The 25,335-nt window shown below is 31.9% G+C and overlaps 1 protein-coding gene across 8 annotated transcripts in view; it reads left to right on the forward strand.

Annotated features, from left to right (window-relative positions):
* ANKHD1 (ankyrin repeat and KH domain containing 1) overlaps positions 1 to 25,335 on the forward strand; it is a 109,555-nt gene that overhangs the window by 40,352 nt on the left and 43,868 nt on the right. For 4 of the 8 annotated variants that reach the window (XM_060415840.1, XM_012178613.4, XM_027970311.2 and 1 more), the window contains exons 7-11: positions 2,160 to 2,254; positions 5,856 to 6,093; positions 6,329 to 6,520; positions 8,209 to 8,318; positions 18,200 to 18,256. In XM_060415840.1, coding sequence (XP_060271823.1) covers positions 2,160 to 2,254; positions 5,856 to 6,093; positions 6,329 to 6,520; positions 8,209 to 8,318; positions 18,200 to 18,256 — 692 coding nt within the window. Of the gene's footprint in view, positions 1 to 2,159; positions 2,255 to 5,855; positions 6,094 to 6,328; positions 6,521 to 8,208; positions 8,319 to 18,199; positions 24,642 to 25,335 lie in introns of those variants that run through there. The other 4 variants (XM_027970312.2, XM_012178614.4, XM_060415843.1 and 1 more) reach the window with 2 other exon arrangements.

Below are 25,335 nucleotides of genomic sequence, written 5' to 3' on the forward strand. Positions count from 1 at the left end.
CTTTTGTTTTATATGATTTTTCCAATCTTTATTTCAAAAATAATACACACTCAAATAATAATAGTCACATGATATATAAATCCTAAAAAACAGAATAGTGTAAAGAAATTTTACAATGACATATAATGTTACCATCTAAATATTTAAAAAGCATATAAACAATATTTTAGTATAGTTACTTCCAGTGTGTTTTTTAGGTATATTTATAAACAGTATACACACTTGACTCTTACAACATGGGTTTGAATTGCAGAGGTTCACTTACATATGGATTTTTTTCAATAAATATGTACTGTAGTACTAAACAGTTCGAAGCTGGTTGAATCCTCGGATATGGAACCATGGATACAGAGGGCCAACTGTGATGTGGATTTTTGACTGTACCCTGACCCTCCACATTGTCCACAGGTCAAAATGTATATATACATTTTAAAAACTAAATGGTCATACTCTAACACTGTTTTATAGTCTGCTTATTTTATTTAGCAATATATCACGAACACTTCCCCATCTCAATAAGTACTTGTGTAGTACAACTTTTGATACTCACATGGTATTTCACTGTTTTAATTAGAAGTAGATTTGGCTGCTTTTGTTACAAAACCTAAATTAATAATGATTTGAACAAAAGAGAAACTTATTCTCATTTATATAAAACAATTCTGGGAGTTCTCTGACAGTCCAGTGGTTAGGACTCCATGCTTTCACTGCTGAATGCCAAGTTTGATCCCTGGTGGGAGAGCTAGGATCCTGCAAGTGGCGTGGATTAAAAAAAAAATTTTTAAGGTACAAAAATAGGCTATCTAGAACTAGAAAGGCAGTTCGTTTTTATTAAGATATGAGCATTCTGGTTTTCTGCTCCACCATCCTAGTATGTGGTTTCTATTTTCAAGGTTACCTATTATCTATGCTCAAAGATGGTAGCTAGGGCTCCAGCAATCCATATTCTAGGAAGGATGCAGGGGATAAGGGCAAAATGAGGAATGCCTTCCAACTTAGTAAGCTACCTTTAAGGAGTCTTCCTAGAAGTTCTGCCTTGTAAGTCCCTCCTACATCTCATTGGCTACACATAGCAGCAATAGAGGCTAGAAAATGTAGTCTTTTAGTCAGGCATGTTGCCACTGAGATGAAATCAGGATGAAAATGAAAGAATGGATATTGGGTAGGGAATTAGCAATCTCTGCCAAATACATCAAATGGATGCACCATAACTGCCTATTGTTGGACACTTGAATTGTTCCCAGTTTTTCACTATTATTAAAAACACTGTGATAACATCCTTGTGCAGACATCTTTGCCTAATCTCTGATTATTTCCTTAGGATAAATTCCTGGAAGTGGAATTGCTGGGTCAAAGGGTATGGACATTTTTAAGGCTTTTGATACATATTGCCAAATTGCCTTCTAGAAAGGTTGAACCAATTTACACTCCCACCAGCAGTGTTTGAGAGTGCCCTTTACCCCACCCTACACCCTCACCAACACTGGGTATTATCATTCTTTTTAATATTTGCCATTTTGATAGTAAAAAATGGTGTCTCATTTTAATTTGCATTTGTTTAGTAGGAAGGTTTAATGTATTTTTCATCAGTTTAATATTCATTTTCATTTCTTTTTTTTGAATTGCCATTTCATGTCCTTCATCCATTTTTCTACTGGAGTGTTTGTCTTTTTCTTATTGACTATTAAGGCTTTTTATATACTAAATGTGTCAAGAAGGTTGAAATTATTTTAAATGGAGTTTTCTGTGCCTGCTCATTGCCACAGTGAGTTTATGGTTATTATTTTAAGGCTTTTTTTCTGAAAAATATGATCCAAACATACTTTACTTGGCATTCTGTTTTATTTCAGTGTTTTGATTTATAGTTTATATAGATTAAATCAAAGTATAAGTATTACCATTTTATTGCCTTACCTAGCTTGAATTAATGTGCTTTGGACTAATTTGATCTTTAAAACCTAGATAAGACCTTGATGAGAGCCTGCTTACTATTTTGGATTGGCTTTGTAGAATTGTTGTTGATTTATTGAATGCAGAATAAGTTATAAGTTTTTGTATAGACATCTGAAAGAAAAATATTTCCCATTTTAATACTTATATATTAAATTGATAGTTCTTGAGAAATATAGTTTTAAAATTTGTTTTTTTCTTTTTTTAAGGCCATTTGGACATGGTTCGCTTTCTGCTTGATGCTGGTGCAGATCAAGAGCACAAAACAGATGAGATGCACACTGCCTTAATGGAGGCTTGCATGGTAATTTTAAATTGCATTTGAGATTATATGGGACGAAAGAGTCATATGTATTTAAGCCTTTAAGAATTATTTCTAGTTTTTGGAAAAATTATTATGAGATGGTGAGGAATCTGAAAATTTTGTGTTATTAGAGGCTGAAGGGGGTGTGTGCAGTGTTTAGCTTTTCATAGTAGATCTGTTGATGTAGGAAATCATATGAAAGGCAGGCTTAGCTATGTTATTTCCAACACACTCATGTACTTTTATTTTCTTTCCAGCTTTTTCATCATAGTAAAATACACATATCAGAAATCTAATTAAGAGGATTACCACCACCATACTGTTTTCTCTGGCAGTATAGCTTCTAGAGAAACGTCTATTCAAATCCTTTGCCCATTCTTGAATTAGCTTGTTTTTTGTTGATGAATATTAGAAGTTCTTTATATTGTCTGGATCTTAATTCATTATCAGATATATGATAAGTATTTTCTCTCATTTCATGGACTGCCCTTTTACTTTGTTCATAGTGTCCTCCTGTGCACAAAAGTTGTGCTTCTGTTGGTTTGTTTTTCAAAAGTCCGTTTCATCTATTTTTGTTGTTGTTTCTTATGCCTTTGATGCCATATCCAAGAAGTCATTGCCAAATCCAGTTTCATGAAGCATTAGTTCTATGTTTTCTTCTAAAAGTTTTATAGTTTTAGTTCTTTTATTTAGGTTTTTAATCCATTTTGAGTAAATTTATATATGATATTAGGTTAAGTGTTAAATTTCATGCTTAGGCATGTGACTATCTGGTTTTCCCAGCATCGAAGTTAGAAAGACTGACTTTTCCCATTTGAATCATCTTGACATTCTTATCAAAAATGATTTGACTATACATGCAAGGTTTATTTCTAGTCTCTCTATTCTGTTTCATTGTCCTGTATGTTTGTCTTTAAGTCAGAACCACAAAGTTGTAATTATTGTAGCTTTGATTAAGTTTTGACATCAGGAAGTATGAGTCCTCTAGCTTTGTTTTTATTTTTCAAGTTGGTTTTGGCTATTCAGGCTTCCTTTAGATTGCACATGAACTTAATGATGAGCCTTCAATTTTTGGTTTCACTGATTTTTCTGTTTTTCTATTCTTTTAAAATTTTATTTATTTTTGGCTGTGCTGAGTATTCATTGCTGCACACAGGTAGTATAGTAGTTGTTTTGAAGTTCTTTTATCTTGTATATCTGATTCAATTCTGGGTCAATTTTTATTATTTTATGTCTTGAGGTCAGTCACCTTTTCTTGCTTCTTGATATGTCTAATTGTTTTTTATTGGAAGTCATATGCTGTAGATGATCCCTTTTCAAGGCTCTGGATTATCCTGTCCTTCTTTTAAGACTATTAAATTCTGTTCTGTCAGGTAAAATTACCAGTGAATCACCCTGATCCTATTGAGGCTTGATTTCAGCATCACTTTTACTCCTAGGTCCTTAACTCTTAGGTCCTAGAGATGTTCTCTCTCTGTTTAGGCTTTATTTCCTTGGGCCATGATTTGGAAGATGCCTAAAGAGAAAAAGAGTGAATGTAGCACTTATCTCATATGCTTCCTTCTTTCAGTGATTATAACTCTAACCCTAGCTTGGTTGCTGTCCAGTGCCTCTAATAGTTTTATCCCAATTTTTATAGTTTATGATAGGAGGGTAAGGCCAATCCCAGCTACTGCTCAATGGCTAAGACTGAATTCTTAAAATTAAAAAAAAATTAATAATGATATTAGGCCTTTAAGAGTAGATTATTCATTCATTTATTTATTTATTTTTGGTTGCTCTGGGTCTTCAGCGCTGCACGGGCTTTTTCTCTAGTTGAGGCGAGTAGGAGCTACTCTGTAGTTGCAGTGCATGGGCTTCTCATTGTTGTGGCTTCTCTTGTTGCAGAACATGGGCTCTAGGGCACGCTGGCTTCAGTACTTGTGGCTCCTCGGCTCTAGAGCACAAGCTCAGTAGTTGTGGCACACGGCCTTAGTTGCTCTGTGGCATGTGGGATCTTCCCAGACTAGGGATCAAACCCATGTCTGCTGCTTTGGCAGGTGGATTCTTTACCACTGAGCCATCAAGGAAGCCCAAGAGTTGATTGTTCTTATTACATTGTTAGATGCCCAGGGGCTGGGGGAGGTTGGAGGAGGAATGAGGACTTAGTGTTTAATGGGGACAGAATTTCATTTTAGGAAATTGAAAAATTTGGGAGATGGATGATGATGACAGTTGCATAACAATGTGAATGTATTTAGTGCTGCTGAACTGTACAGTTAAATATGGTCAAATTTTTTTTGTTTAAAGTGGATGATTCTTTTTAAATTTTATTTTCATATTCTTTTTTCCTTTGTTAGAAATAATACTGTTCATTAATATTTAAAAAGGTCTTAGCACAATTTCTCTGTTAAGGTCTGTACTCTAGATATGTTAGCAGAATATACAAAGAATCTTCAAAAATTAAATTCATACAAAACAGTTTCTTGGGAACCTAAAGAAGCTGGGTGCAATAGTAGTTCCCTGATTTGTGGGCACTTATAAACCCTTATTTTCTTTTAAATTAGGTATATATTTCAGATACTAAATAACTCAATATAGGAATTTGGTAAAAATGTGTTTTATTTTAATGTGAAGTATTTGTTCATATTAAAGCTAAAGTGACTATAACTAACTTATACAGTTAAGTATAAAACTCTAGATAGATACTGAAACCTAATATTTAAGGTTTCTTTCATTAGTTCTTCAGTAGAAGAGTTTCCCAACCTTATAAAACCTTATTTTTCTACTCTGTTTACTTTTCATTAGCAATATTTGGGTCATTTTTTAAAAATAAAGAACAACATACCAGCTCTATCTTTATTTGCCACAGGAGTTAAGACCCATAAAATTTTGAAGCAAAGAATTTGAAACTAAAGAAATGTATTTATGATGATAAAGGGGTAGAATGGATACCTCCATGAGAATATTTTGTTAATTGCCTATCTATGCAGATAGGCTCATGGTAAAATTATTTACAAGTGAGTAATTTTTTCATCTTTGTAAAATTCTTTGCCTTATTACAACAAACTAGTGATGAGAAAAAAATATAAGATAGTATCAGTCCACAGGGATTTACCTTGGTGATATAATCCCAAGTGATAATGACTTCACAGAATTTGTTGTTATTTTTTCTCAGTCTTTGTTTCTTAAATAGATCTAACACAATTTCTACACTTAAACATGACACTTATGTTTGAGGCTATAGCTATATTTGACCCTGGCTGTAGTATAAATAGTAATTATTTTATTTTGAGTTACTGATGACTATGGATTTAATAGTTTTTTGAACTTCAGAGAATGTAGAAATTAAAAATTATTTGAAATTGTAACTGTATGTACCAAGTCTGATTCTTACGGAAAATTTTGGGCTTACTCTAAAGTAAGGTAAAATAATTTTAATGGATTTTTGATAAGATAGATTTCAAAACTTCTCAGATGGGTATGATAATACATATGCATCTAAGCTGCCTCTCCTTTTCTTCCCTCCTGTCTTTCCACGATCTGTTGCTTTTCTTCTCCCACTTAAAAAATATCAAGACAAAAATTCCTTTCTTCTTGTTTTACTTCTGAAAATCTGCAGGATGGACATGTAGAGGTAGCACGTTTGCTTTTGGATAGTGGTGCTCAAGTGAATATGCCTGCAGATTCATTCGAGTCGCCGTTAACTCTGGCTGCCTGTGGAGGACATGTTGAATTGGCAGCTCTGCTTATTGAAAGGGGAGCAAATCTTGAAGAAGTTAATGATGAAGGATATACTCCTTTGATGGAAGCTGCTCGGGAGGGACATGAAGAGATGGTGGCACTACTCTTAGCACAAGGTAAAATAGTTCTACTTCTTTAATTAAAAAAATCAATTTCCTTTGAATTTTTGTGTCAGTATCACTGAAGTTTATTACAACTAAGATATTGTTTGCATTGATGATAAAATAAGTTTTCAACACCCTGGGTAGAACACCAGAAACAGAAAAAATAAGAGATAATTATCAGAAATCAGAACACTTTATTGTAAATGTTTTATAACTATAGTTTTATCTATTTTTATGATTTCCCCAGGAGCAAATATAAATGCTCAGACAGAAGAAACCCAAGAAACTGCTCTGACGTTGGCTTGCTGTGGAGGTTTTTCTGAAGTTGCAGACTTCCTGATTAAGGCAGGGGCTGACATAGAACTCGGCTGCTCCACACCTCTGATGGAGGCTTCTCAGGAAGGACACCTGGAGTTGGTTAAATACTTACTGGCTGCTGGTATGTGGCTTTAAAAACGCCTTTTAGAGAAAGAATTTTATATTGCTTTCATAACTTTAACAATTAACTCTATTTTTTTCATCTCTACAAAGGTTGAAAAACAGCTCCATAATTTAACTCTCGTCTTAGGCTTTTTAATCTCCAAAAATGTCTTAAAAAAAAAAAAGTTATATAAAGTAGTTAATGTTTGCTTAGTGATGGTAAGACTTCCCATTGACCTTCTCTTTCCATTGAATGATTTGTAGTTTCTGAAGGGGAGAAATTAACTCCTTCTATAGTCTTTCAGTAAGAGAATATAGGGATGACATAGAGGTTATAATTTGATAACCTCTATAACTTTTGATAATGTCATTTCTTGACATTTCTTACTTATCAAAAAAAAGAATGAATGAAAAAGTGGAAAATTTTTTTTGGCAGAAATATTTGGTCTTTATATAAAATAATTTGTGCTTTATATATTGTGAAGCAGTAGTATGAAATCAGTGTTTTTACATATAGTTTTCTGGATAGAGCGAGTTAAGAATATATCAAAAAATTGATCCAGGCAGATGTAAGCCTTTATATTCCTTTGAAAGTAATATAGATTTTTTTAATCCATGTCTAATAAATTGTTTAAAACTTGATGTGTAAGGAAATTAATGTATAAAGGGAAATGAAATATTAGCAAAACTTTATTGATCCTTTTTGGGCTTTCACTGTTCATTTGATTATAACCAGCAACAGTTTTTCCTTTGAATTATTATTAAAGTAATCTATTAATCCAGATCATTAATGGCGTGAATGATTGTTTAGATTTTGAACCATTGCACAAACCAACCATACAAGCTGACCTCTTCCTTGGCTCAAAAATAATTATTTGCTATAGATAGTATATGTAGGTATATTATTCAGTTACTATTCTCTCATTATTTTCTATAATTGTCTGTGTCCTATTCAAGAGTCTTTCTTCACCAGTCTTCATTCTTCCCACATCCCTCTAAGTAGTCATGGTATTGTTAAGGGACTTTTAAAAAAAGGAATAAATAATGTTAACTAAGAAATCACTGGATATCAGACATTTTGCTCAGCTCATGTGTTCTCTCTATTAATTACCATTGGCCACTGGTCTATTAAGAAGTAGTACACACATCTTACAGATACAGAAATTAATGTACAATCATGTTTCATAGCTTCTCTAAGCAAATCAAGCTAATAAGTGACAGGGCCAATATTCAAACTTAGAGCTCCTGACACTGTCTTTTCTATCATGTCACCATTAATTCTCACATTTAGCTACTTTTGCTAATTTGAAGTGGGTAGTTTCTGTCTCGTGGCTTGAGAATCACTTTTTATGTAATCATAAAAAGTATTCATAAAATTGTCTCAGAAGAAACTAAAACTACTGCCAGTATGATTTCTGAAAATGGATATTTTTTGTATTTTTTGGTTTAGCATCTCTTTTATTTCTTAGAGTATATCTTACTGGGGATATATAGACAGACTATTATAGTTTTTAGTTGTTTGGTATAATTTCTTTATGGCTAAAAGCATTTTTTCAAAGCATTTTTAAAGGAAAATTAGGATTCTTAAAATATATTCTGATGTTTTCATATTTAGAGTTTATGAGTTTCACCAACTTATAAAATCAAATTATCTAATATAATTTTAAAATTCACAGAATAAATGTGTAATTTTTTTTTGCTTGCCAGGTGCTAATGTTCATGCTACAACAGCAACAGGAGACACGGCTTTAACCTACGCTTGTGAAAATGGACACACAGATGTTGCAGATGTTTTACTTCAAGCAGGGGCCGATTTAGTAAGAGATTTTTAATTTCATATATTTTTGTATGAATGTTAATTCCTTTATTTTTAACATTTAGAAAACACCAGTAAAGCAGATCAATAGTTTGCATGCTTTATATAAAATAACTTGAAAATCTGGCTACTTGTTCTTAGTTGTTGCATTTATTAAATGTATTTGAAAATAATTTTTAAAAGGGCATACTGTTTTTTTCTAGGTAAAACCATTTATTTCTTTCTTCCTCTCACCGCAGTCCCATTTAACATTCCTGAACCTTTTAAACTGCCCTGTATGGATATATAAATGCAATGATATGTTCATAGAATAGAATAACCTTTCAAATCACTGAGTGATTTTATGTTTTTCTAATTAGTTAGACATTTAAAATAAAACTACTGTCATCTTCCTAACAACATTATTAGAGCATTTCATTCTTTTTCTATTCTTTTAATATCTTCTATTTTGGCTTTTTAAAGTTTCAAATTAGATGGCAGGTTCATAAGTGTAATAATCTTTAAAACAATGGAAAATTGTAAAATAATATCCTCTTGAAGAAGGTTAATGCTTCTTGCTGAAATGTTTGCTTTTTGTGAGAGTATTTTAAACTGCTTTCTGGAGTTTCTTCCACAATTCCTTTATTTATTTCTTAAAAATCTATGTGAGGCACACATAGTTATAAATGTTGTAGACAATCAACTTTACTAATTTCCCTCATATAGAGAAAACTTCCTAAGTATTGTCTTTTAATCCATTTCTTGTAATAGCAGTTCCTCCCAGAATCCCTCAGAACATTGTGGAAAATAATTACTAACTAAAATAAGAATATAGTGTAATTATGCTATTTGTTTATCATGATTTCTACTACTACTAAATATGGTAATGATAACACTAGCATTCATTCTCATTAATGAGGTTCTGCCAGTTAGAATTTCTAAGAGGTGTAATTTTTGTGTTTGAAAATTATAACAGGTATGTTAAATAGATCTTAATCTTCTGCTTTGGGTCATCTATAAAAATTAAGAATTGAAGTATTTGATCACTTGAAATAAATAAGATAGAGCATAAAATCTTAGATACTATAAGCAAATTTAATATTCTTATCCTCTGAATTCTTATAAAATTCATTGTTCTTCCATTTTTCCATAGCAAAGTCACTTCCTTATTTGCTAGGAGTTCTTCTAAACATATTAAATAGAAAAAAGAAAAATTACCTATTAAATGCAGTATAAAGTATAGCAAAACTTACTGATTTTAAAAATTTGTTCTGAAATATTTTTAAATGTCTTATAGTCTTCTGTAATTAGGTCAGTTGCTTGTGATGAAAGTTCCTTAGAAGAATTTCATTAAACAAGCAGATAGATTTTCATTTGTCATATTGTTTTACATTCAAAATATAAGATTAAAGATGGCTTAGATACATATTTATCTTAAGTACAGAGCTAATGCTGTTATTCTAACATAATTGTTTTCTATTTTGTAAACCATCTTTGTATTCATATTTATATGTAACTATAATTATAATTTCCAGCTGTATGTTCTATCATAATCTTTTCCTTATTGCTACATATTCTCTATGTTTGTAACTTGTCCATAATATTCCATCAATTTGATGAGCCATCATCATTCATTTATTATTGAACTTTCACTTTTTATATCTCACTGTTGTAAATTATTAGATCTAATAATTGCATGTACATAACTTGTTCCTTTTTTCTACTTTTGAATTATTTCATATATAATTTTCCATTGGAAAAAAAAAAAAGATTCCTGTTTCCTGCTTTTGCTGTCTAGGGAAAAATATTTCAATTTTAATGTTATTTTCCTGATTGTAAAAAGCAATTCTTGTTCTTTATAGAAAATGTGGAAAGTATGGAAGAGTATAGTTAGTTTGATATTTTAAACCTATAAATAATTTCCAGATTTACTATAAGCCAGAGGTGAGCAATGAACGACCTACTGAAAAACAAGAAGTGCAGGCAGATCAGTCCTCGAATCCTGAGGAAAAAATGACTGATAATTCTTGCTAACTGGACCTAAAAAGGGAGCATCTTTCTTGTCCTTTGTTCTTTTCTGTCATTTCCTAATGTCTGTTTAGGACTGTGGGTTGGAATTGGAAAAACTCTATACTCCCATTGCATAGAGTAAGTTGTTTAACATTTCTGGATCCCATAGATGTGTTCTCGATGTCTAGGTTTGGTAGTTCTTTAAGGTAAATAGTTGTTTTTTGAGAATCTTCATTTTGTGGGTAATTATTTTAACCTTCAGTTTTAAATAAGAACTCACAAGTCAGTCTTTGAAACACAATCTGGACTAACCTCATGTTTTCTTAGATTTTTAGAGCTTAACTTTTGCCACAATTCAAGGCTTTGTTATTATGTTTTTTAAAGGAGCTTAAAAGCTGTTGTCTCTCATTCTTTAAAATATTCTGTACTAGAATCAGGATGTTAATTATAGTTTCATAAAAATGTAATACAATAATTTGAATTCCTTTTATTGTTTTCTGAGATGAAACTTAGAGTTTTTAAGGCTTTTCATTCTACTTGTGTAGGAGGTATACTTTAGAACTTAGTTTTAAAGGAAATCTAGACAGTTTCTTATTTAATACTTTTTAAAAAACCTTCAGCCAGAACTGATCTTATACTTGAGCTTTTCAGGTAGATCCTCAAAATATGTGCATGTTCTCGTTTGAATCTTAGTTATTTGAGATTTGATTTTTTCTTGTTTTAAAAATATTTAAAATGAAAAAGTATTTATAGATATTTTTAGTAAAAAAAAACCACTGAATGCCCATCATATTTAGAAGATTATGAATTGATATGTAACTTGTCTAACTTTGTAATAATTACATAAATGTCAATAGTCCATTATTAAAAACCTTTGAATGAGATTAGGAGTCTTAAATAAGCCATTTAAAATGTTCCTTTTAGAAATCAAAAATTAAATGAAATAAAAACAGTCCATTAATTGCAGAGTTTTTTGAAAATTCTCCCTATTAGCATGCAGAATCATTTTAACCACTCAATAAGCAGAGAGCCTTGAACAAATCACCTAATCCATATCTTCCTGCTGTTTGCACTTCTTGTTACCTCTGTAATGGAGATCATTGTATATTGAAAGATAGTATTCCTTTATGTGCTTACTTTCTCAGCACAGCATCTTTTATTGGGCCCAAATTTGTTTTTAGTATTTGATATAATGACAAGTATAATATGATGTAAATCCATTGTAAGAAAGTTTTTGATTAAAAAACATTAGCACTCTGTAATATATTTAAAATCTAAAAGGAATTTTTTAAAAACGAGAAGACACCTGCCTTTGAAAACTAATCTTGTTTCTCTGAAAAGAAATATACTATCAGTGTCCTTACAAATTTGTTACTCAATTACTTGGCCAAAAATAACCAATAAATACCATTTCAAAACTGAAGTTGAGGGACTTCCCTGGCAGTCCTGTGGTTAAGACCATGCTTCCACTGCAGAGGGCATACACGGACAGGTTTCATTCCTGACTGGGGAACTAAGATCCCACAGCTGTGCTGCCAAAGAATAAAAAGTAAAAATAAAATCAACATCTACAGTATTAGAAAAACAAAAACTGAAGTTGATTCAGTTCCATAGTCTCTGAGTCACTGTCCTGGTGTCCTGTATAGTTATTACTCTAGGCCTTTCTCCCTATTTACAGGTTTTTAGACCAGAAGACAGAGTTTTAATGTTTCATTCTTGTTCCTATCTTGATAGCTTTCTTCAGCTAAAGCACTTACATGGCTTGATTTCTTTTACCACAGTCCTTTAGCTCCCTGTTCACTATTACTTTTATGTTCAAGGTGGAGAATTTGTATGAACTATTCAAGAGTATAATTTGGATTGTAAAACACTACTTTGCTTCTTTCTCTTCTTTTGGCTTGCTTGCTTTTAATCTTGAGTTACTTTGTTAATCTTTGTTTTCCTGGCTTCCATGTCCATTTTATTGTTAGAGTTGCTCCATGTCTATGAAAGATGACTGCATCAAGTCAGAGTTTACAAAGGCCCTAATGATAGTATGTTTAGGTGGCAACACTGTGTTAGTTAACATGTAAGCATTGTTTTTTCTGTTTTTAAGTGAGATACACATATATATATATATTTTTTAAAAAAATACATATTTATCTATATATATATAGGAGTTTTATTGTGTTTTATTTAAAAAAATTATTTATTCCAGGTTTATTAAGATACATTTGACATACAACATTGTATAAATTTAATTTGGGATTATCATAATAAATTACTGAACATATATCATCTCATATGCTGTGTATTCTAAGTCACTTCAGTTGTGTCTAACTCTTTGCGACCCTATGGACTATATAGCACACCAGGTTTCTCTGTCCATGGGATTCTCAGGCTTAGGATACTAGAGTGGGTTGCCATGCCCTCCTCCATCTCATGTAGACACAAAGTTAAAGAAATAGAAAAAAAATTTATTTCTTGTCACAAGGTCTATTAGGATTTTCTCTCTTAACAGCTTTCATATATAATATACAGTGTGAATTATATTTACCATATTGTATAATACATTCTCAGTACTTATAAGTTGAAATCTGTAAAGAGTTACATTGATTTGGTGGTGGTTGTGTTTTTCAAACCATTTGTGAAAATGGTGGAATCTTTCTGTTTTCATCGTGGCATGTTAATTTCAACACTAAAACTTTGATACATTGGTTAACATAAAAGAAATACTTGTCATGAATTTTCCTTCACACAACAAAGCTAAGGTTGGAAAGGGAGAGTGATATATAAATTAGTATTCCTTCCTTGTCTCCAGCTCCTTGGCCTTTCATTTTAGAAGAGGAACTCAAGTAGTATTTCCCATAATAAACAACTGATATAGATATTAGAGAAAGTAAATACATTCTAGTTGTGTTCATATAAAGATTTTTTATGATCTATTTTAGCATGTTATAGGCCTTCTTTGCTGTTTGAAAATAAATCAACTAAAAGGTAGAAGTACCTGCAGAAAGCACCCTGTAATCCTATATCTGAATGGAGGGCTAATGAGTGACAAAGGCTATGCTTAGGTTATTTAGAAAAAAGTCTACATTAGAGATGCTCTGAACATTAGGGAAGACCTAAATTTTCATTATAGCCATAAAACCACTGATCTTTAAGTAAATAGTTGCCTCAGTAATTTCATCTGTAAAATGAAATATAGTATTATTTTCTGGACTATTTTACCCAAGTCATGTAAATATTCTTTCTTTGGTTCTGCTGAATGTGCTAGCAAATCGCTGAGACTCCCTAGGCTCATTTTTTTTTTTCTTTTTTCCTCTTTTCTCCCCTTTCCTTTTTTTTATGAGGGGTTTGGACCAGAAGATCTTTAATGATGTGTGTTAAGGAATCTAATTTTATGTTTTTTTAGAGAACAAGTTAAGCAGCTACTTGTTTGGAGGTATTGAATGGACTAGATGAATACTTAGCCCAAGAATGTGTAAAGTGCTATGGGATTCTTGAAGAAAATGAAATTTTAGTTGTGACTCATCATTAATAGCAGTGATGTGTTACACAAATGATTCTCTCTCTTGAAATCTTTGTGTATATTAAATGTATTAAATTACTTAATTTTGGATGGTATTTATAGTTAATAATTAGCAGATTTAGCTTACTATAAAATATTTTAATAGATAAAAGTTACCAATCCCAAGAAAATACAGTAACTTGGCAAGGCCACCCCAGTAAAGACTATTTGGCAATATAATGCTAAATCATTATGTCTTCCACCCTATCTTTTTACTATCAATATTTTTTCCTATTTAAATACTGTCAAAGAAGTAGGAATAGTTTCCTTGACATCAATTTTTAAGTAAATTGTTTCCTTAAGAATAAAATCTCTCCAGTTATCTTTGGAATTGTTTAATTAAGAATTTATTCTTCTTTTCCTTCAGTTAAATTTTATTTTAGGTAGCAGAATAAACTTTTGTTACATCCTCTTCTAATCTTATGTGGCTTCAAACTTTTCAAAATTTCTTTAAGATTGTTTTTTCAGCTTTGGCTTTCAAGTATACACAGATAATATTCAGTGGCTAGGAATTTAGAAATACTGTTTTGCTTCAAGATGTTCACTATCTTGAAAATAAGGGTAGAAGACAGGTGTTTCCAGGGACAAGATAGGACATGGTTTCTTTCTTTATGTTCATAATCTGCTGTAGATGCAATATCAAAGAAAATACATAGAAGCAACCTAAAGAAATGTAGTAGGTACACAATGTTGCTAATTCTGCATCTTTGCCATATTGAGTAATAGTTGGTCCTGTGCAAATGAGTTGTAGTTTTTCTTATTTTTTAAATAGGTAATGCCTTTACATACGTTTCAAAATTCGTAAAGTTTTAAAGTGTCTCATGGGCAGCCAGTTTTCGTCTCTATTGGCAATCAGTGTTGTTCTTTCCTTCTATTCTTCTGGAGATATTTTATATAGATATGATGAAATGTCACATATTGAAAGAAATACATACTCTAATTAATGCTTAGTGCTTTGTATAATTCCTTACTTAAATAGAATTTTGGTTTTTACTATACTGATTTTCTCTGTAGAATTGATCATAGCTTTTAAGGTTTATTATTTTTAACATTGGAATAAAAATTGAAGCACTTCTGCACTGAGTAAATTGGGCCCCTTAAATATATTGTAGTGGCTTGTCACTGATTTTCCTCCCTAACCGTAGAAAGTAAGCTCTCTGACCTCTGTTGGCTTTTCTTAGACTGTATTCTACCAGCCAAATGAACTTTGGGGGAGGTTTTCCTAGAATAGTTGAACTAGTGGAAACGGTATTTTGAATGTGGATATATTGGCACCCTCTGGTTTTTACTTCTGGAAATTAAGATTTGATATGGACTTATCTTAAAAGACAAAAATTTTGAAAGATCAGTTTGTTATCTATATTAAGTCTTACAAAATAGAAACCTTCATGAGATTTTTTTTTAAACTTAAGCAGTATGTTGTCTGTCTTTCTAGATATTTCTGTACACCCAAGCATGTGTATATTCTGTTTGTGAGCTGTATCTCTTTTTTATATGAATAGATTTGTTATCACATATACTGTTCTGAAACTTTTTTCTTTTTAATATAATATTTTTTCTATCAATCCCTAAGATTTCACTCTTTTTCACAGGTTTCCAGTGTGCTATATAATTGATTAACCACTTATTTATTCATAGACATTTGAGTTATTATAATTTTTAAATATTACAAATGGTGCTACACCAGATAATGTATGCACATTTATATATCTTTGCTACTTTTGTGAGTTTATCTATAGGGATAAATTCCTTGAAGTGAAATTGCTGGTTATCAGAGGGTCCACATCTAGAAATTTGATAGCTACTGCTAAATTGTTCAAAAATGCTGAACCAGTCTACACTTCTATTAGCAATCGAGGTCTCCAGATTCTTAATTCTCATTAAAATGAGTTAGGTTTCTTCTGGCTTCCTTCCTTTTTTTTTTATAATTTAATTTTCTAATCTCTGATCATAGCCCCCATGTTTCTTTTATCTTAAAAAAATCACAGTGTTCCAAATAGCCCTGTTAGCTGCTCACTAATTGCTCCCAAAGCTTTGGTGACCTATATAAAACACAGATATAAAGTTACTTCCTGGAGAAGTATTCAGACACCATGTACAAATGCAAATTTTGAAATATTTTGTTACTTTCTTTTTAAAAAACTGATTTTTAAAAAATCTAATATTTAGACAATATTTATTAACTCCATTTTGAAGAGGAGACTGTGTCTTACTTCATAGAATTTTCATGAGTTATTTTGTTTTTACATTGATATGACTTTACATTTATGTTCTGTTTTATGACCCTATTTCTCAAAGTTGTTTAATTGTATGTTTAGGTGGATTCAGTGTTTACCTTACTAGTCTTTCATATTATATAGATTCTGAATTCCTGATTTCCTGAACTTGACTCAAGTTTTGGCTGGCTGATATTAGTATTTTGTTTTGAATTTACTCTCCTCCACCAAAAAAAGGAGTTTACAGGTGTTTGCATTTTTAAGACTACTGTTTGTTGTATTTATAAATGAAATGTGTGTGCGTGCATGCTCAGTTACTAAGTTGTGTCTGACTCTTTGTGACCCCATGGATTATTGCCCACCAGGCTCCTCTGTCCATGGAATTTCCCAGGCAAGAATACTAGAGTGGGTTGCCATTTCCTCCTCCAGGGAATCTCTTCCCAATCCAGGGTTCAAATTCGCGTCTTGTGTGTCTCCTGCATTGGCAGGCGGATTCTTTACCATTGACCCACCATGTAGCCATATATAGAATTATTGAATCACTGTTTTTTTTCCTCTCAAAATTCTAAGCCCTCTGTTCTGTTATCTTCTGGTACTAAATATTGCAAAAGCCTACTAGAATATTCCCCAGTGTATGTAAGTGCATGTAAGCGACTTCTTTTCTGCCTGGATTATCATAAGATTCTTTCATTATATTAAACCTTTATGATTTATCCAGGATGTATCCTGGTGTGTATTATTTTATAATAGTTTTTCCTGGAAAACCATGAATGCTTTCTATTTGAAGATTTTAGTTCATCCTATTTCCTTTCTCCTTTTCTTTCTCCTCCTTATCCTTCTCCAGTTTTCTTCTAGTTCAACCTTGAACACTTCTTTTTCTATTCTTTTTTCTCCTGGGACATTTATTATCCATATATTGAATCTCCCTTATTTGTATTATCTTTATGTCTAATTCTTTTCACTTCTTTTTTTTTTTTCCCCTCTGTTTTCTTTCTTGATAGGGATCATCCATCAGGGCCCTATTTTTCCTGTAAAGTTGTTGCTGCTTTTAATGTGGTTTTCATGGTTTCCTCATTACTTAGTTTTTTCTGCTCTTCCAGCTCACTTTTAAATTTCCTCTTGCTGTTATATCACTTTGTTCCACTATTTAAAGCATTTCTATTCCCTTTAATTTTTTGAAAGTATAAGGGGATATTTGGCTTAAATTTTCTTTCTATTTTTTATAGGAACTTCTTAATATGTTCTGTGTTGGATACTTTGTGCTTATCTATTCATATTTGAATGGGACTTGTTTTTGTTGAAACTCATATGCGGATAAGAAAGGAAGAACAAGTGAGCTTTAACAGTCAACTTCTTCATATCATATAGTTGTCTCATAATATTTTCTCACTAAATCTTTGCCATAGGAGCATGCACCTTCTTAGGTAAGCACATCTTCCAGGGTAGGAGGTAGGAGTGACTTAGAGTGAAGATTTCTCTAGGCCACATCTCTTTTATTTGGAGATATAGTTGACCCTGGTCAGTGATTGCAGCGCTCCTTGCTGTTTCTTCAGCTATCTTCCTGTCTCATCTGCAAGAACTTTCTTCCTATCTAGAGTCTAAGATCTAGAGAAAATACAGATATTCCATCTCTCAGGTTCTTTCAAGTCTCCTGTTTTAGTTGAAGTGTGAGCGCTAACTGCATTTATAATGGGAGGAGAAGGTACTACAGAACTGTTTAATCATCTTACAATACTTTCCCTACTTTTTCTCTCAGTTTCTGATATTCACAGATCTTTCAATTTAATTATTTCCCTTGGTTAGATATTAAGATACTGCTCTTTTTTTTCCTGTAGTTTCAGTTGTATTTGGAGACAAAGGCATGAGTTCTAAACATTTAGCAGAATTATGTCTGCATTTGTTAAGGTTTATGTTGAAATTATATTGGTAGAGACCATATTATCATGCTCTTAAAGAAATAATACTCTGTTCATGAGATTATGGTCTCTACAGATGGGAATCTTTTTAGTTGAAGATTCTGAGTTAACAAAGCCCAGCACCTGAAGTACCAGTCACAAGGTCTTCATGGCCAAATGTGATTTTCATTTTTGGAATTAGATCCGTGAGTTCTTCTTTTTCCTTTCACAGGACAAGCAGGAGGACATGAAGACTATTTTGGAGGGCATAGATCCGGCCAAGCATCAGGTGAGGGTGGCCTTTGATGCTTGTAAGCTACTACATAAAGAATAGATGATGTAGGTAACCAGAACTCTGGATATCTGAATTCCAGCAAAGAAGTTCCAGGACCCTGCTGGGTGACAAAGGAAATACTCTTTGATTGAAAAAGATTATGAAGTTCCAATAAAAAGAGATTTATATTACTAGTAGTTTGCTTCCTTAGTATTCATTTATGTGGTATTCCTAAAAAACCTCTTAGGTGAAAATAGTTTTTCCTATTCAGATAGTTCTTTTGCATTTTCCTTTATTGAGAGAGTTAAGATACCCCTCAGTCATAAAGCCCTTTGTATTCAACTTTGTTCAACAAAAGTCTGAAACTCAGATTTAGAGTGATACAGTGGATTATTTTTTATATAATCCTCAAACAACAACAACAAAAAATAGTGACACATTTACTAGCTGATGCCCTCATTTCTGTAAAATTAAAATTTTCTTAATGTCCTCTCATGTAGCCTCATTCTGAAATTGTTTATAAACAAGCATTTCTATTCTTTTGAAAAAAAATATGTGGAATTTTTGCCCTAATGGTTTTAAAAGTCAAGCAAATTTAATATCCATTATAATTCAGGGAGATTTGTTTACACTCAGGAGCAGTACTTCATTTTTAAATTAAGAGTAAGTTGTGATTGCATCACAATTAATTTAGGCCATCTAAAATAAATTTTTCAGTATTAAGCCACTTTTAATCATAATGCTTGTTAAGGATCACCTTTATTGGCTTTTGGAACAAGAAGTTGTTATATATTCATTCTATTTGGAATAGAGTAAATAAATTCTTTCACAAAATATTATGTGAAAATGTAAACTTTTGCTCAGTTTATGTAGTAACTGGCTCCTGTCAAGAATGTAAAACTGAGCATTAGTTCACATAAAGTTATTTCTTTCTCCCTGGATTTGTTAAAGGAAATGTGATTATAAATCTCTCTCTAGCTGTAAGTCTTAAGACTTGGGATTTTTATTATTATTATTTATTGGAGGATAATTTTAAAAAATAGGTTTGCAGCCCTCCTTTTAGAGGTTCAGATTCAGCAGCTCTGAAATGGGGAGTCTGCACTTTAGATGATATACCAGGAGATTCTGATTAAGTCCTTTATATTCCATACTTTGAAAAACTGCTGTCTGTACTGTAGAGTCTGTAGATTATTCTGCATCATTGTTGAGTTCTGTTCTCATCTTTGCTTTATTATCATCCTTCCTTCATCCAAACTGAATGAACTTGGTTTTTGTCTTTGTTACTTGTTTTTAGAAACTGAGCTAAATACAAACCCTAATATGGTGCCTCTTAATCTTTCTCCATCTCAGTTCTATTGAGGGATGTGAATCTGATCAGTAACAAATTGCTAAGGTAATGATTAATATACAGAGTAATGGGTTGGAAGAGCATATTCACTAAGGGAGATGTAAGAATCCTTTAGTACAGATATAGTAGAAAACAGTCTCCTTTTCCTCCTCTCTGATTCTGGTCCTTACCCTAAGACATTGTCCACCTTCAACTCCAAGAAGCACTGTCTCTGTGATAGAGTGACAATCTTCAACAAATACTTTGGGTGCCCCGGACTGTGGTTTTTAAGGAAATTGACTTATTTTAGAGAAAAAAAAAAAACCTTAATCTAAAATTTTTGTTATCTAAAGCCAAGTAGAAAAAACTTGTACCTTTTTTCTCATAGTATTTATGTATCAGAACCAGAACTTTGCAGTACATTTTTTATGAACAAAAGTGTAGCAGACTTGTAAGTTCTAATTATCTACTTATCAATATATTTTAACTATTAGTGGTTAGTTTACCTTAATAAACTAAACAGGACCTCCCAGTTTTTAAATAACTTTTCACTAAGGAATAACATATACATATTTTAAGATTTTACTACTTAAAGCTAGAAAACTTTTATCAATTTTTTCTTGATCTCTAAACTATCTGTGCAATACACAAAACTCCTTATAATTTTTTTTTTTAAGGCCAAGTTCTTTCCTTCTAGGTTATTGTATGTTGAATTAATCCTGCCTCAAATTTGTTTAAATACAAGTAACAAATGACTTCATTTCAAGAGGGTAAAGTCTCTTAATATATTTTGAAACCTCTCTGTTCTGTGTCAAGTACATAGATACAGTAAATAAAATATGGGAGAGAAACAAACTAAACTAAAAATATGTAGCTATACTCAGATACAAGGTTAAAGGACTGTGGACTAAAAATGGACTCTGGATCTACAGTTGAAGCTATAGGCCTAAGGAGAACTAACCTAAAAAGTTGGGCACTGGGGGCTTGAATTTCATCTTCTTTAAGGGAATAAGAACTGAATGTATCTCACAGAGCAGGCCAGTAGATTTAGTCTACTTGATTGAAGCATGAAACTGGTACCTTATATATTATTGCCCAGCTTGTGAAGCAGGGTGGGAAAAAAACTCAAAGCAACTGCCCAGGATTAGCGTTAGAAATTAGCAGATTGTTCTTCATAGAGGGAAGAGGCAAAGACAGCAGTGTAGCTAAGAACTTGGAGGACATCATTATTTGATATAGTGAGAAGAAAGAAGAACAGAAATAACTTCATGGGATAAGAAGCTTAAGTTGCCAGGTAAAGGTCTACTTCTGAAACGGACCAGACTAAGGTAACTTTCAGACCATCTGATGAGAAGGGATAAGTTTATAAATGGAAATAAAAGGAAAAAAAAACCAACTCCCATGCAAAATGAACTTTTTCAAATAAGAAAAATTACAAAGCTCAGGAGCAAGTCTACATCAAGAGAGATAGTCAAAATGCAAGCAAACAGACAGCAAACTGGGAGAATATAGGCCCAAGAAAATTGAAATAAAAGACTTTAATCAGAGATTTTAAACATGCTTAAACTATGAACAATAGCCATAAAATAATGAGAGGCAGTGAAACAGGAGCTGATAATTATGAATTAAGGTCAAGTAGATATGAAATACTTAAACTTTCAGGTAAAAAAATTTTTGGAAATAAAAATGTATAGGATATGGATTCATGTTGATGTATGGCAAAACCAATACAATATTGTAAAGTAATTAGCCTCCAATTAAAATAAATACATTTATGTTAAAAAATGTATAGGGTAAACAGTATGTTGGACAGTTGAATAAGGAATTAATCAAATGATAAATAAATACAATAGAGCACAAAAATAGATGGAAAATATAAAAGAAATTGAGAGAAAGGAAATAGGCTCTACCATATATATATTTGACGTTGCTGAAGGAGAAAATAGAAACAACAAGCAAAGGCAATGCTTGAAGAGATAATGATGGAGAATTTTCTAGAATTGAAACCTGACCTGAGTCTTTGAAAAAAATCACTAAGAAATGCTTGAAGAGATACTGATGGAGAATTTTCTAGAACTGAAGGCTGACAGGAATCCTTGGTTGAAAAAATCACTAAGAAGAACAAATGAAACTGTAGAATTTTAAGGATAAAGAAAAAAATCTTAAAAGCCATTATAGGAAAAATGAATTATTCTCAAAGGAAGAACAGTTACATTTTTGACAATAGATTCTTATCAACAATAATAACTACAAAAAACAACAGAGGATAATATCCTCAAAATATCAGAAGATAATAAAATGATACAGAATTCTGTACTCTGCTAGCATTCCAAAGAAGACATACTTATATTTTCAGATGTAGATATTTTCAGATCCACAAAGAATAAAAGAGTTTACCACCTCAGACCCTTGCCAAAGAACTACTAAAATATACGTACATCAATAAGAAGAAAAAAGAACCCCAAAGGAAGGTGTGGGATGCAAGAAGCTTTGGTAAGCACAAAAGCTGGTAAACAATAAATACAAATCTGTGAGTATAAAACCTAAATTTTTATGCTTAAAAACAAAGTAGTGCTAAAATCTAGACAGAAATAGTATGTAATTCAGCAGGATATGTTAGAAAGTTCAAAAGCCGTGTTAGAATTCTTGTGTTGTTCAGGAGAGAATAATCAGGTATTGAGTAACTTTAAAGAATCTTTTTTTTTTTTTTAAGAAAAATATATTATTAATCAGAACAAATACAAACCTTATCCAACTCATTTGTTAAAAGAACAGAGAATTTTGAATTAGGTTCAGAATCAAAATCTAGCGAATTCTGTTTTCAGGAGAAAGAACTAAAAGCAAAATGACAGGGAAAGATTGACAAAATAATGGAAAACGTTATGTAAGACAATATTAATATCAAACAAAATGGAATTTTAAGCCAAAATTATTTTTAGAGATAAATAAATGCTCCTCCCATTAGTATAACAGTCACTTATCAGTATCTAACATCTACCCTCCAACTAAAACAGGAAATTATAGTTACAAGAAAATTAGTTCTACATTTCTGCTCATAGGATTTTTTCCCCACACTTCTCCATGAAACTGACAGATAAAACAATTGCTAAGAATAGAAAAATCAAGTTTGTCCTTATAGAGAGCTATAATTTTGTTTCCAATAAATATGGAATATATTTTCCAGTGCATTCAATATGCATAAAAATGATACATGATAGGCCACAAAAAAAGTTTTTAAAACAAACTTCTTCATCCTATGAACTACATTCTCTGATCTTTTGTAGTTTTAAAATCACAAATTGACAATAAAACTTAAAAAAAATAATCCCATACAATTAGAAAATGAGGAAAAATACTTTTACATAATTCATGAGTTTAAAAGGCAATCACAGTAAAAACTACAAAATAGTTGTTATCACCAAAACTACACATTAAAACTTGGGAGAGAGGATACAGCTAAAGTGGTCCCTAGAAGGAAAATTGTGTGTGTGTGTGTATGTCTATAATGAAAGGAAGTGAAACTACTCAAAGAACAACAGCACAAAGAAGGAAGGATATAAGGTTAAAAAAGTTAATATTGAGTAGTAAACGAAAAAAGAGTTTAAAAAATAGGGGTAAACAGCAAAATAAAAGCTGATTTTTAAAAAATTCTGAAGTAGATAAAATAAGACCAGCTTTTTTCAAAGGGGCAAAAGGCACAGATACATGGTATAAACTTAAACGGAGTTAAAACTTTGATATAGTAGAGGACTAAATTTATAGGGCAGTATGAATTTGAATACTTAGATGAGATGAACATTGATTTTTTTTCCTATAAATATAAATTATCAAAAATGATTCCAGGAAATTCCCTGGTGATCCAGTGGTTAGGACTCTGCACTTTCACTGCCGAGTTCCCAGGTTCAGTCCTTGGTTGATGAACTAAGATCATGCAAGCTGCAATGTGCAGCACGAAAAAAGGAAATTCTAGAATCACATACCTCAATAAAACAATAACTATTTTACAAATTGAGTCAATAGTTCAAAACCACCCATCTCCGGAAAAGGTAAGAGCATCCCAGAAGGATTTATCGGTGAGCTTTACCAAATATTCAAAGAATAGATAGTCCCTTTATTTTTCAGTTTTCTTCAAAAGAGAAAGAAAAGTTAAACTGCACAATACCTAACTTTGTAGAGGAAGAAGAGTTAAACTGCACAATACCTAACTTTGTAGCCTTGAGAAGTAAGTTTGTAGCCTTGAGAAGTAATTTTGTATATGCAGGGGAAAATCGTGATTTTTTTTTCTAAAATGTTATTGATACTGAACAAATATTGGCTGAAATAATAAACCAAACATTCATAAGTGAATAGTAGTACTATTCATTAAGTAGCCAGCAGACCTTCTAACAACATGGGGGTTAGGGATGCCCACCTGTGTAGTGGAAAATTTGCATGTAACTTTACCCATGTAATTCTGGTTTATGCATCCCTGTGATCAGCCAACCACAGATCATGTAGTGTAGTACTTAGTTATCAACATATAAATGGACCCACACAGTTTGAGCCCCATGTTATTCAAGGGTCAGCTATATAAACAAATTTGATTCCTATCCTAAAAGAAGGATTTAGTGATCAGATATTTTGGGTCAAGTGATATATGTTGTGGGATATACATTTTTAATTTTAGGACAAGAAATGTAAATCCATTATAAACTTGCAGCATTGTCTTACCAGCTGTTTCCTCAAACATAATTGTTTAAAACCAAAGGAATGAATGTATATTTATAGGGAGGAAATTAAAATAAGCAGCTTTTAATACCTTTTATTTCCAAAATTTTATTAGTATGTTGAATTTTGAAATTTCAAAATTGAGGTGAGGCTCTTGGGATTATACTCTTTGATTTCTTATTTTTAACAGCTATGGGAATATTTTAAATGTACAGAATTAACAGTTAATTAAAAGTTTATTCTAAACAGGGCTTTCAGAATCTTTTGTCTTTGCCACTATTCATGGGATCTAGTTGCACTGATGGATGTCACTGCCAGGCTTAAGAGATAAGAAAGCTCCCCCCCACCAAAAAAAAGAAGGAAAAATGACATTAGTGTTGCCCACCCATGATCTAGTAATAATGTATTATCTGATGCAGATAATCAATTTCTTAACCTAATTTTAGCTACTACTTTTAATTTATTGTTAAATTCTCTTTCTCTTATTTACCTAGTAGAAAATTTAAACTTCAAGCTTCATTTCTTTGAGAGGGAGGATTTGAGAGGTCAGTTATGCTTAGGTACCTTCTTGGTAAACAGTATTCAAGTACTTAATTGTTTTAGATATTAGGTATATAATGGTAAGCAGAAATGGACATGATTGCTGTTCTTATGAAGCTTGCATTTTAGTGGTGGACATGTAACGCTAAATAGTTAAACAATTATGTGTTTGGAACTTATGAAGGAGCAATTCATAGAACTCTTTATAAGTTGATATTAGGAAAATTGATCTAGTTAAGAAGGTTCAGGATGATCTTCCTTGAGGACATAACACTTGAAACAATCAAGGATGAAAAGGAACTAACAAGTGTTACAGGGAAGAGATAGCTTAAGGAAAAGGGCCTTGAGACAGAGGGTAAATAGCAGTTGCTAAAGGAGCAATTTCTTTCCAGTGTTTAGCTGATAGAATTCCAGTGTATAGTATATTGACATGACTTTCTATGTTTTGCTGAGTAAGCTCTTCATGTGTATTCTGTTTTGTTTGAAGTTAATGGCCAGAATATTACATTTATCTACATTT

The sequence above is a fragment of the Ovis aries genome, chromosome 5 (assembly GCF_016772045.2).
Source record: "Ovis aries strain OAR_USU_Benz2616 breed Rambouillet chromosome 5, ARS-UI_Ramb_v3.0, whole genome shotgun sequence".
NCBI lineage: Eukaryota > Metazoa > Chordata > Mammalia > Artiodactyla > Bovidae > Ovis > Ovis aries.